Source organism: Acanthaster planci, linkage group LG05, assembly GCF_054643075.1.
Source record: "Acanthaster planci isolate LZ-2023a linkage group LG05, COTS_SCS, whole genome shotgun sequence".
NCBI lineage: Eukaryota > Metazoa > Echinodermata > Asteroidea > Valvatida > Acanthasteridae > Acanthaster > Acanthaster planci.
This window is the reverse complement of record NC_141781.1, coordinates 10,742,688-10,756,711: the sequence shown is the minus strand read 5'-3', so window position 1 is coordinate 10,756,711 and position 14,024 is coordinate 10,742,688. Positions and strand designations below refer to the sequence as shown.

Here is a 14,024-nt window from a genome sequence, read left to right as displayed (position 1 = left end):
ACACCGAGGACAAGCCCCTTCACGCCCATGGAGTGTTTGACGCCCGCTGAGATCACCCACACTGCGTACATCCGCAGTACACGGCGGGGGGCACACGGAAGATGCGGTCCAGCGGTATATAGCGGACTCTGCAGCATCCAGACTTCAGTTGCCTGATGAAGGCTAGCAGCACCAGCAGCCAAAACATCGCTTCCAGCAACATGACACCGCGAGTCATCAATCATCTTTTTCTCTATATTCGTCATCTACCGCGATGATCATGTTTATCTCTCCTATTCGTCTATTCATCAAGTCCGACCCCTGTAGAGCAGTGTCGTTCAAGTACCGACCTTGGCACTTGGCGGTGGATGGCCCTTTCTAAGGCATGCTTGACTTGACTTGGGGGTGCATGGCCATGGCCGTAGCGACCAGATGTTGGTAGCGTTGGCGGTTTCGAGTGTGGCCGAGGAGGTCCTCTAGCGGGCAGGTCCCTTCCACTTGTGAGACCCCTAATTGTTCAGGGGCGTCCAGGGGGGCGGCGCCAGCCAGCTGGGAGTGGATGGGAGGCTGCAGAGAGCACAAGCTTTGCAGGAACATCGTCAGCCGATCTGGCGATGTGGCCCAGTAGCCGCAGTCTGTTCCTGATGACCGAGGAGATGCCCATATGAATTTGTTACCCCCACATTTGTTCACATAAGTTGAAGCTTTTATTCTGGCGCACTATGTCTACAGCAGTGAGTCAGGACAATTAAATTGGGTTAACCCAAACCCTGTGTAACTGAGCGTTCGGTCGTAAAATTGGTATGTGGCGTGTTCCATTCACAAAGGAGGTTGGGCAGAACATGTCCAAGTAGCCTTGAGGGGCACTCTTAATACAGTTAGCACACTATGAACGTTTGAATCACTAAAACTAAGAGAAAGATACGTTGTTTCTAAAATCTATTTCAGGCACATAATTTACGAAAGTACATTTACTTTACATTAAGTATTTTAGTAGTTCCGGTAGTTTGTTTTTTCCTTCATCAGGGATGTGGTTTGAGCTTTGGGGGAAAACAAAATGAATATTTGAACAATGACAGGTGTATGAGGTGTTTAAGAGAAGTCTTGATACGTTGTGGTGCATTCTAGGCCTCTCTCAGATCTGTTTTAGGGTCCAAAAATAAATTATTCATTTTTTCAGGAAAAAAAAATTGAGAAATCACATCCCAGCTTCTTTTTTTGCAGTTTTGCAAAACAAGTTCTCATCAATGAAACAGGTGATCCAATCATATAAGTGTAAGATTTAGCACAAAATAAAATATTGTGTACATTCATATATTATTTTACTTTCAAATTTCTATCTTTGTCTACCACATTTACTCATATATTCCGGCCCTCACAAAGTTTAATTTATAAACAAAAACCAGAAGTGGTACAGTGTGCTGGTTACATCATACAATTTCGTCAATCCATTTCCAATGCACTATTTGCAGTAAAGGAGCACCAAAAGTACATTTCAGAATTTAATTTTAGAACCACAACATGACTTTGCAAATATACTTCCAGCCATTTTGTTGCAAACTGACTACGATGATCAATGTGAATGCCACCTCCAGTCCTCTGAACAGTCTTATTTGATTCCTTTCTATAACTATACACATGTACAATTACATTCTAGAAATACAGAGCTAAACGATTTTATTCGATTTTTTTCTGTCTACAACTACAGAATTGTTTTCACATAGTACAAGATTTAAGTCGAGGAGAAACGATGAGAAAGTGGACATTTCTTTGATTCAAATAGGCGAGGATGCCAATCATCACATCTGAGCCCATTTGAATAGAAGAATGTCCATCTTTTGAGTCCCTCCCGCACCCATTAAGATTTCAACTGGTCAATTCTTCCCCAGAACAAAAAAAATATATGGACTCATTTAATACCCTGTGCACAAATCATTAGCACATACATGATGTATCCTGTACCTATAATTCCCCCATGCATTTTCTTAGCAAACACGTAGAATTTCTCAGACCAGCCTCAAAGGGTATGTACTTGAGTCCAGTGACATTCTTGCATATGGAACTTTCCATAGTTCAATGTCTTTTATATCCCTGATTGTGGCCTAACACTGCAAATGACCAGTTTCTGCATCTAATATTTGATTGTTCAGCCGAGTCACTTTTTGAACTTTTTAAGAATGTACAGTTAGGCCCTAAGTGTACATCTTTTAAAAAATAAAGTGCACTTCAGTGAACAAAGTGACAACACAAGAGTATTTTAATGAAAACATCCTACATTCATGCATCCCTTCTGCAACTTAACTTTTCACGTTGCATGTTCTTTTATTATGTCTTTCTGTGTTACAATTACTACAAATTACCCAATGTCTAGGTTCTCGTTGACATTTGGGGACAAGGCATTCATTTCTATTTTGCTTGTTCATAAGCTGTTTCAAGGCATCGAGGTTGCGGTGGTTCGTTGTCTGAAAGTACCATCTTGTAATTCTATTGTTCATTTTTTCAAAAGTTTGCTGCGAAAACTTCCCAAGATTACCATGAAGTTTGATCGAGTGTGCAACATGTTTTGCAAGAACATACATGTATAATGTCACATCATGGGAGGTATGCACCCGGTAGTAATCATCCACCCACGATTCAGCTTTCCTTTGAAAAAGCACAAGTTCGTCGTTACTCATTTCCAACTTCATATCCTCTTTCAATTCGCCAAATCTACACCATAAACTTTTAATCCTATCAATCTTGGGGTGGTCTTTTCCATAAAAGATCTCCAACTTGATGTTTTTCTGAATTCGTTCATGTTGTGGGCCAATGAAATCTGGGTAGGTAAACATACCATCTTTGTCAGAGTGAAAACCAGTCAAAGCAAAGCCCCTGAACGAAGTCTTCGAACATTTTGATATTTTTACAAGCAGATTTGTCAACATTTTTTCTTATTTTTCCCTATGTTGTCTTTCGTACGAAGAAAAAGAATGAGTTTACAGATGATGGAGGAAATTGGAATATGTGGGAAAATAGGTGGATTTAGACAAGAATAGATGGGATTTCAAGCTATACATGGTGACAGACAACTAAGGTGGAAAGCTTGCGGTAGCACCATGCAAGGATACGATCTCTTTTGTGAGTCTGTATGGTTCTGAAAAGAACCGTGAGGAACTCAACGTTTTGGACAGTATGCTCTGTCCGTCGTCGGAAGACTGAAGAGATGCCGACAGAGAGTGGGGCTTATAAGCTGACTTGGAGCACTGGAGTGTGATGGATCCTTCTGTGTAGTCGGGTGGGACGAGGATGCAGCTGGTGGATCCACCTGGGTACTGATGCATGTCAGTTGGTCATGGGCTGTGGCGGGGGAAGGTGGCCTGGGTATAGGAGACCCATGGCCATGGGTGGGGGAGGCTAGGGTATAGAGGACCCATCAGACCGGGAGGTGAGCAGGTGCTGCCAGATGTCACTGATGGAGAAGCCGATGTCTTGAGGCACGGTGGAGTGTTTGGAGATTTCCAGGGCTTCTCTAATGCATCTTGGGTACCACTGTTTGATGCTAGCGATGAGGTGGGCTTCTTCCCAGTTGATGGTGTGGTCTTCGGCATGGGAATGCTTGATGATGGCTGACTTCTCATAGTTCCCTTTTCACCCATGGGCTTTGTGTTCTTTGATCCAGGTAGGGAGGTCCCTACCAGTCTCTCCAATGTACAGTTTGCCACACTGGCAGGGGATCTTGTACACACCTGATCTACGTTGTGGATCTTGCCTGTCCTTATGGGAAGTCAGCATCCCGTGGATCTTGAGGGGAGCTGTGTGGAACTTGATGTTGTGCTTGCTCAGGATACGCTGGATGTGGTGGGAGGTACGTCCTAGGTAGGGGAGAGTGACAGAACTAGGGGCCCTATCTAGTTGGCTTTGGGTGCAGGGGACCCTACCGCTGGGAGGGGGACTTGATCTTGAGTCTTGAGTCTTGATCTGCTTGGGCTGGTATCCGTTGCGTTGGAGTGTCGTGGAGATATGGTGGAGTTCCTTGTGTAGGTGCTCTTGGTCGCAGATGTTGTAGGCTCAGCGGATGAGGGCTCTGTTGACCAATGACTTGATCTTGGGGTGGTGGAAGGAGGCGCTGTTGAGGTACTGGTCGGTGTGGGTGGGCTTGCGATAAACCCTCCGGGCAAGACTGCCATCCTCCCTTCTGGACACCTCAACATCAAGAAACGAAATGCTACCATTCGTATCTTGTTCCATGGAGAATTGGATGCTGCTATGAAGCCCGTTGAGGTGGTCCAAGAAGAGTTGAAGGTTGTCTTGCCCGTGCTCCCAGATGACGAAGGTGTCATCCACATACCAGAGCCAGATCTTGGGGCGGTGGTCTGCTCTGGTGATGGCGGGCTGCTCAAACTCTTCCATGAATATGTCAGCCAGAACCGGGGATATAGGGGATCCCATGGAGGTTCCAGCTGTTTGTTCATAGAACTTATCCTGCCACTGGAAGCTGGCAGAATCGACGCAGGTGGTGAGGAGGTCTTGAAGCTGGCTAGGGGTGAGGTCGGTGCAGTCCTTGAGGCTGGTGTCGGCTTGGAGTGGGTCCCTCGCTATAGTGGTTGCGTCGGAGGTTGGAACGCAGGTGAAGAGCGACAGGACATCAAAGCTGACCATGATGTTGCCTGGCTGCAGCCGGACGTCTTGGATGATGGACGAGAATTCATCCGAGTTCTTGATGTGATGCTGGGTGTTGCCAATTAGAGGGCGAAGGATCTTGGCCAGGTGTCTTGCAGTGTTGTAGGTGGGCCCTCCTCTAGAAGCGATGATGGGGTGTAGTGGGGTCTCCTTCTTGTGTATCTTGGGCTGGCTGAAGAATTTTGGGCTCCTTGAGTTGGATGGACGTAACTGTCGGTACAGCTGTTCTGTGATGTTCCCAGGGCGATGGAGGGAGAGAAGCTTCTGTTGCCGCTTCCTCTCAATGGCTGCCGTGGGGTCTCTTCAAAGTTCACGGTAGCAGCCCGAATTGAGTATATCCATGACCTTGTGATCACACTCAATCTGGTCCTTGACCACAGTGGCATTGCCCTTGTCAGCAAGGAGAATGTGGATGGATTTGTCTTGGCGGAGGGACTTGATGGCTGAACGGTCTTCTCTAGTGGTGTTGGGCTTGGGGTTCTTGTTTTTCCGGAGGGCTTGGCTGATGTCAAGGCGGATCTCATCGGCGGTGGTCTTGTCTAGGCGGCAGAGAGTGGGCTCAGTGACTTGAACGATCTCTGCCCTTGGGCAGAGGCCGGGGAGTGAGTGCAAAGTTCAGGCCTAGGGCAAGAACTTTCTCCTCGCTAGAGGACAAGGAGCACTTACTCATGTTGACCACGGTGTGCTTAGTAAAGGACTCCTTGGACTGAAGGTAGGGCGGTACCGAGCATCTCATGGGGTTTGACGTCTGGGGGCGTAGGGATATAGAAGATCCCATAGCCCGAGTTGGAGTGCTGCTGTGGGTATTCTTGGGGCTAGTCATCTTCAGGAATTTCTTGACTTGTCATTGGCGGGGTTCCTTGAAGGCGTGGTGGCTGGATAAGGTGGTGAGCTGTTAAATCTTGTTGAAGTCTACGGCGGACATGGTGGCCTTGAGTTGGTCTTGTGTTGCGCTTATCTCTTCATCCGATGATGCCAGACTAAATCTGGTGGTACTGATGCGATAACGGAGTAGAGGGAGGGTTGCCTTGTGGAGGATGGAGCTTGACTTGCAGCTGCGGATGGGATCACGGAGGCGAAGTCCCGAATGAATGGTGTCGGACTCTGCATCGTTTCAGGAAGGTCAGGTTGTTGATGCTCTTGGAACGCTTGATGGAATTTCGCTCATAGTGCTTGGCCTTGGTCGTGGTGGGCTCCCCGTAGAGTGACGACAGATGGGATTTCAAGCTATTCATGGTGACAGAAAGAAGCCCACCTCATCGCTAGCATCGAACAGTGGTACCCAAGACGCATTAGAGAAGCCCTGGAAATCTCCAAACACCCCACCGTGCCTCAAGACATCGGCTTCTCCATCAGTGACATCTGGCAGCACCTGCTCACCTCCCTGTCTGATAGGTCCTCTATACCCTAGCCCCCCCCCACCCATGGGTCTCCTATACCCAGGCAACTTTCCCCGCCACAGCCCATGACCAACTGACATGCATCAGTACCCAGGTGGATCCACCAGCTGCATCCTCGTCCCACCCGACTACACAGAAGGATCCGTTACACTCAGTGCTCCCAGTCAGCTTATAAGCCCCACTCTCTGTCGGCATCTCTTCAGTCTCCTGACCACGGACAGAACATACTGTCCGAAATGTTGAGTTCCTCATGGTTCTTTTCAGAACCATACCGACTCACAAAAGAGATCGTATCCTTGCATGGTGCTACCGCAAGCTTTCCACCTTGGTAGACAAGAATAGTTCACATGCGCTTTTGACTTTCTTTTTTTTACAATGCATTTCAATTTCCGAAATGGTTCGATTGCAAGAGGCAGTCTCATCTTCAGACATTTTTGTCAACACATCATAGAAATCAGATTTTTTGGTTTTGCACCATGGACAACTGTAATCGAAGGAACATGCACCAAACCCCAATATTGTATTTAGAAATTTTAAGTCAGCACAAATGACATACTGAAGGTTGAATGTTTTATCATTCACAGTTACAGACTGCAAGTTTTTAGTGTTCATTACAACATCCTCAAGTACTTCCAAAATGGAGTCATACTTTTCAGGAACCTTGGCTATTGGCAAGAACATGATCACTTGACCTCCATGTTTTTGTCATGGCAATGAAGTGAAGCGACATGTGGGACGAGAATGTTGGAAAACCTCTCCCACACCTGTATCCTGCACACACCTATAAAGGACACCATTTCTCCCTTCAAACGTGACCACTCCTTAATCAAACTTTGGGCCTCTGGTGTGAGTTGTTCATTACTTGGAGGTTGTTGTCCAGGTTTCCAGCGTCTCTGCCACTGTCTCCAAATGATGCCAAAGTCATCATCGCTTTGCTGCATCTCGGCAAGTTTGGCAGGCGAAAATGAGGGTAGAATCGAAGGACTTAAACCAGGAGGGTTCGAGACATCACTGACACCCTGCCTCGCATCATGAGCAGAACGTACACAATGGAGGATAAAGACTCCACTCTCAGAACTGTGGACAGATCGAACAACAGCTTCGCCCTCTTGCTGAGTATCAGGAGAGCGGCTGAGGGAGTCAGCACACTTATTAGACTTCCCTGACCTGTACCGAATATCGAGATCAAAAGGGCAAGCTGAGCCACCCATCGCTGCTCAACAGCACCGAGCTTTGCCGTTCGAAGATGTGCGAGAGGATTGTTATCAGTGTATACCCCTGTGCAACGTCCTAACAAATTATCCCTGAATTTTTCAGAAACAGCTCATTTAAGGGCTAAGAATTCCAACTTAAAGCTGGAAAGATTTGAGTACCCCTTCTCAGCACCTCGAAGGCCTCGGCTAGCAAAGGCCACTGGATGGAGCTTCCCTGACTCATCTGGTTGGGAAAGACAAGTGCCCGAACCTGTGAGTGAGGCATCAACCTCCAGGACAAAGTCTCTGCTGAAATCTGGATACTCAAGGCATTCAAAGACTTTAGCCAGGCAGGCAAGGTGTTCCTCAAACGTGTTCAAAAAGACTAACAAGTCATCAAGGTACATGATTAACTTGGAAAGATTAAGGTCACCAAAGATCAGCTCCACTATGTGCTGAAAAGTACTGGGTGCATTGCTCGAGCCCTGAGGAAGCCACAAAAACTCATATAGACCCCATGGAACCCAGAATGCAGTCTTCCCTATGGAATCCTCATGCATGGCTACTTGGAAGTAGCCATGCACCATGTCTAGAGACGGAAAGAGCTTTGCCCCCGCCAGAGACAACAGCGTCTCTTCAATCCTGGGTAAAGGAAATGCATCCTTTATTGTCTTGGCGTTCAGTAGCCTATAATCAATGCATAGCCTCAACTAGTGCTGTCCACTCTTCTTTCGAACAAGGACAATTGGGCTAGCGTACGGGCTAGTAGACCTACGAATAATCTTTCGGTCAAGAAGATCTTGAAGAAGCCAGTTCTCCTCTTTAACAAGACAAGGTATAACCCTGTGATGTGGCAAATTGACTGGTTTATCATCATCACACTTTATTTAATGCGGGATCAGATCACACCGACCCAAATCAAATGGGTCACATGAAAAAGCATCAATGTACTTCCTTATCAACTCCGCAGCAAGGAGAGCCTCCTCAGAACAGAGGTGACTCAAGCTAACCCCAGGGGATAAAAGAAAATCTGATCCATCAGGAAATTTGAAATGCTCAAGAGACTATGTATCACCTTCCTCTGGATGGACTGACGATTTCAGGCTGGCCTCTTGGTGCTCAAAACAGTCAGACTCAACATTTGAAAAATTTGATCCTTCAAAAACTACACGGTGCATTCAAACACTGAAACCACCATCTGCTGGCCCCATGAAAATGTGCTCAGTAGGCACAACCTGCACTGCTACCGCCAGCTTCATAAATGGAGGAATAACAATAGACTCCCCACTGGTGTTAGCCACAAAAATATCAATCGACGCACCATCAAAACGGTTGATACCTTAACCCCTTCGCATCAGGACACGGGTAGAAATGCCGTAAAAATTGAGATCCTCAGCCTGCTTTTCAGCTATTATTCTCGGTCCATGCTCAAGCGAACACGGTGAAAGAAAGCGGACCCTGGCTCTTGTATATTTGCATCATAATCACCAGCTTCACAATAGCCCCCACTTTGAAAAGAGGTAACAGGAATGTGGAAACGTGAGTAGAGCTGCATGCCACCGAACAATCAGCCTTTTCACTGTGTAATTCAAAGCGTGCAGAGCACGCAGGGCCACAAACCGAGAATTTGCAGTTTGGCAGGTGGCCTTCGCGGCCTAGCGAGGCTGGAATTCTTGGAGTCGGTTTTCAGGAAGAAATTCCCGGCGCGAAGGGGTTAAAGTAACTGACACAACATAGAAGGATCAGCAACATCAGGTGACCGCACTTCCTTGAGGCCACCATGACTCGTCAAACACAATCAGGACGCCCTTATCAGAAAATCTTTGTCATCTGGTAAAGAAGTGCTTACATCTAACTTGCATTGAACAAGTTGAACTGTGCTTGCCTGAATAACCTCTTGGTCGCAAGAGATCTAGAGCCAATGACTCAGAACAAACATTCGAACCACTGCCTTCAGCGTTGGATGTGGATTGCATCCAACAAAGTGCTAATTCCCAGTGAGGGTCAAGCTGCGTTGACCCCATAACCTCCACTCGAGATGCCACTCGATCGCGGCAAAATGTTGCATCCAAGGATTACAGGACATTGATTTTGGGGAGCATTACAAGAGGCTTCAGTCTCTTTCAATACATGAAAGCTACCCCTAAACTTCTGGCCAAACGCTTTCAGGGTGGTCTCAAGGTAACCCTGAACAGGAATCTCTAAATCGTTCGCGCCCATTAATTTAATGAGCGTACCCACTGGTTCCAACTTCCTAAAATCACTTGCCATGTGTGCATTATAAAACCTGGCAGACATCAAAAAGGTCTCTGATCCAGTATCTAGTAAACACTTAGTAGGAATGCCATTAATAATAACTGAAGCCGTTGGAGTTCTGGCCAGAAGTCTACGGCGAACCTCAGATGATGACAACTTCACGTCAGCCAACACAGGGTCATCTGTCACCTTGTCACAAATAACATGCGCTTGGTCATTGATAAGAACCGTGGGCACTACAAAAGATCTAGTATCCTCTGTCACACTGCCCTCTGTTACAGAGGCTGGCCGTTTCCCAAAGGCTCTCTCAAGGGCTTTTTTTCCGAAGCCGTAGCCTCAGGTTTCTTGCCCTCAATGCGCTGATGCTTAAAGCAGTTGTCTACTGCATGCCCTGGTTTACGGCAATTGGAGCACTGTAATGGACTTCTGCCAACCTTGTCCTTGCCTGCACATGGTTCAATTGCTAACTTTTTCATGCTCTCTGACATTGCTTTCTAACTTTGCATTTATATCCGACTGTTGGTCAATTAGTTTTTGCACCAACCAAACACACAAGTTTCTGACTTTCAACTAACTGCGTTAGTTTGTCATCACTTGCTGCATTCGGTTTACTGGAGTGCGCAGCATATACGGTTTGAGCGTTTTCAACTTCACCTTCTGGCATAAAAGTACCTTTTGCATTGGGATAAAGCCCAAGAGCTAGCTCACGAAAGCCAAAGAATGGCAAGTCCATATGATCATATGACAACTTACAAAGCTCTCTCCGTAAGGAGGGATCCCCAACGCCCCTAATAAACTGTTCTTTGAGTGTATTCTCCCTCAATTGACTAAGCGCTGCTCTACTTTCATCGGTATTAGCCGCACATTCCATTCCTATCGTACAACCTAATAAGTGACCGGCTAAAGTCAGCAAGACTCTCTTCTTGGGTCAGGGTTCACAGCGGAAAAGTACAATGTACATGTACACAAGACAGCAAGTGCACTTAAGTGGGCGGAGTCCCAGAGACTATTATCCATATTCATGAGGTCCCTACAGCAACAAAGCCAAAATTTGTCGCATGTAAACGCGAACCAACAGTTGTGCCATCACCGGTAACTTTAATCTTAAGTTAACTTTCTTCAGTCGGGGGCATATTTTCAGTGCATCGTCTTAATTTGCATTCCAACTTTTTTTGCACTCTACCATTTGGTAACTCCTGAACAGTGAAAAGGCTATTAAGTTCTCGCATACGTGTATGAAGAGCATACAGTGACGGAAATGATTCACTCTCGATGGACATTTCCTGGTTAGCCCAATCTGCTATCATGAAACTGTGTTTGATATAAAGCATTCTATCCACTGATGATTTAGTTGAATTTTCGTCTTTGATGGGACACTCAGGAAAGTATACAGTGTCTACATGTCTTCAATCGTCATTGTTTTTACTACAACTCCTTGATTTGTGAGCAAGTCTTTTGTAAAGTGCACCATGTCTTTCAGATCTTTCTTCTTCTGATTTAACCAAGTTCTTCCATATTTTTCTTCATCTCTACCTGTGTGCGATTAGTGCGTCTACCAATTAACCTGCACAGTGTGGTTTGGGTCTTTTTAACTGATTTCTGGGATTCTTTTGCCCTTTGTTTGGCTTCTTTTGCATCATGTTCTGCTAACTTTCTTCGCTTCTTTTCGCTCTCAAGTTCATGGTCCATTTTTCATTTTAGTGCTCCTAATTTGAGTTTATAAACACTATTTTGTAGTTTTTCCATGTACTGTTGAGCCTGCTTTCCACCACTTTGAACAGCCTCAGATAGACAACTCATGATGCCTTTGATTGTGTGTCTCAAACGATGGGTTACTCGCAAATCAAGAAAGTCAAAATTTATGTCATTTTGCTCACATATTTTTTTTCGCACGGACTCTGCCTGGCCCACCCCTCACTATCCTTCACCAGTCAGTAAATCACATAATACCTCACTTCTAGAATCCAATCTGAATCTGGATGGCAGTCACCAAAGGACTTCACCCCATTCCAAAGATTAAAATACAAAGAAACAGCTTCAACACAGAAGCCATCTTGAATTTAGAAATTTAGAACTGTCACATCTACACTCCCAGATCAATAGTTGAACATTTCTTGACGCAACAAATTGTTAAAATAGTAACAACAAAGCACCACTGACTGCACCAATATGCAACTATATGTACAGGTATATGCAACTCACACACTCAATCCTAATTTGTGGAATACATCACGATTTCCAACGAGCTTGACAAAACGAAGAGCTAGAAGATAACCCCTGTGAACAAGCTGCTTCTCAAGAGTTCCTCTCTCTGTCAGGACATACTCATCCAAACACCTTCGCTCATGAAGCCAGACTTGAATTGTCTCTTCTTCAACGTATGCGAAGCCTCCTGCAGCATTGACAATTCTAAACCACCAGCCAACGCCAAGAAACTTGGCAACGGACTTGTGTGTGGCCCGGTAGATTTTTCATCCTGTCTTCGAATTGCCTTCCAAGGTTGCAACAGAGTCAATAAATAACTGAAACATTTCTCGCTGCAAAGTTATATAAATTGTTATTTCAGAGTCCCTGACTCATGTGAGGTGGAGGTTTTCCTTGACCTTTGTCTTCAAGTCCAGATTCACAGCATTTGCTTCTTCACTTTTGGCTTAAGTATCAACGATGTCTGACCTGGGTCGCCATTCATCATAATGGTCATCCCAGCCAATATAGTGAACCTTCACTTCCTCAGCTCCAGATGAAGCCACTCTTTTGTCAATGACCTCTAATCGAAAAAGCTCAGAGGTTGACCAATTTGCACTGCTTGATTTCAAAGGTCTGTTGTGGATGGCATGGTAGTCAAGCCTCTGTTTGGTACTTCTCTCCCACAGATTCATAACCTGAGGACCCTGAAAAAGATCAAGTAGTTTTGTCTATGGGGCTGCAAGGCACAAGAAACTTAAAAAGCTCAATAATCCACTTTTTCGGCAATTTGTCAATGTACATGTAGGCCTAGGCCTACTTCTACACGTAACGTTTTGTAAAATTGCTGGCCTAGGCATAATATGAACTCCTTCATGTCCTATGTTTCTCGAAATTTGATAAAAAAATTCCCCTATGCCAAGACAAAGTTTACTTCCTCAGCACAAACACTGACAAACCTAGGCTACGGTAGCTGACATTGCACGGTAAACTTGGTAAACTAAAGCGAACCTTAACATTTGTTACAAATGCCTTAAGTTTGCTTTAAGTGCATGACTTTACATGCCTAGCCACCACACAGCTCCCAATACACTCACTAGACCCACATACACACACATGTACAATGACCCACCTTTTACTTAAAATGGTAGGGTTCGAACCGCAAGTAACGTCATGAACGTGGCCAACTCTCGCAAGCCCCCAAAAGTTGATTATTTTCAAAGCAATTTTTGCATCATTTTGGTCAGGAATTTATGCACAAAAAGTACACAGTTTGTGCCTTGATAATCAAATAACAGATATACAGATTTTTTACAAGCTTACCTGCGTGGTAAACACAGAAACTCTGGCTTTGAAGACAGACAATGTGCAGCTGACAGAAAAGCAGAATCACGTGTAAACATATAGCTCCTTACCGCGCTGGCAAAACCGTTAGGGATAGACCGATGGCTACCATTGGTTGTTTTTTTCAACTCCAAAAGTATGGCGGTTTTTTTGACCAATTGCCTGGATTTTATATCATAGTAGAGATGAAGATCTCAACTATTCGATTGCTTTCGCCCCTGAGAAATCTGTTACTCCAATAAGGAATGACGCTCAAAGAATTGTACCGCGAGGGTCAAAAACTGCGCGCAACCACAAAGAAATGAGCTTGGATTCGCATTTTCAGAGTAAAAAATACGGCGGTTTTTAAAATGATAGAAACAAATAATTATCATTAGTATATTGATGATGAACTAAACATTTTATTGCCATTCGCCCCCGTGAAATCGACTGAACGGTTCTCAACTTATGACAAAGAAAGCAAGAAAAAGTGGCAATTCTTGCTTAGTTTTGGGTACGTAAAGGAGACTTCACACAGGAAACCTCTTAAGTGGCCAACACAAATTCATGTGTTTTGTAGACCTCGTCACTGGAGATGTGCCTGTACCAACCGATGCCAAGGATGTAACGCAGGCAGGTCTGATGAAACGCATCAAGGCAGCGGATGGTTTAGAAGAGGGAGACCAGGATTCGCATCTGTAGAGCAGAACAGGCAATACACTGGTGTTGAAGATGCGGATTTTGGTAGATGTGCAGATCTTACCACTGCGTCATACCTGTGAGAGACAACCAAAGGTACTGTGGGCCAGTTGAAGGCGGCAGTTGGTTTACAGCTCTGATAAGCAGTCATTGGAGATCTTCGATCCAAAGTAGATGAACTGGTCCACCACTTCAACCTGCTAGTCGGAGATGTTAACTGCCGGAGGGAGAGGAGGTAGAAAGTCGGACAGGGACTGCACTTTCGTCTTCACCTAGCTGATGGTGAAACCTTAAGGGTGAAGCAACCTCATCAAGAGCCTCCACAGCCTCC

The 14,024-nt window shown here is 45.3% G+C and overlaps 1 protein-coding gene across 1 annotated transcript; it reads right to left on the bottom strand.

The window, feature by feature from the left end:
* Positions 1 to 4,026: 4,026 nt before the first annotated feature.
* On the bottom strand, positions 4,027 to 5,873 carry LOC147799067 (uncharacterized). Its single transcript, XM_087136787.1, has 4 exons — positions 5,742 to 5,873; positions 5,305 to 5,386; positions 4,953 to 5,177; positions 4,027 to 4,865 (listed from the first exon to the last, which is right to left on the bottom strand). Exons 1-4 carry the CDS (start codon positions 5,871 to 5,873, stop codon positions 4,027 to 4,029), a joined length of 1,278 nt encoding a protein of 425 aa, XP_086992913.1.
* Between the last annotated feature and the right edge of the window lie 8,151 nt (positions 5,874 to 14,024).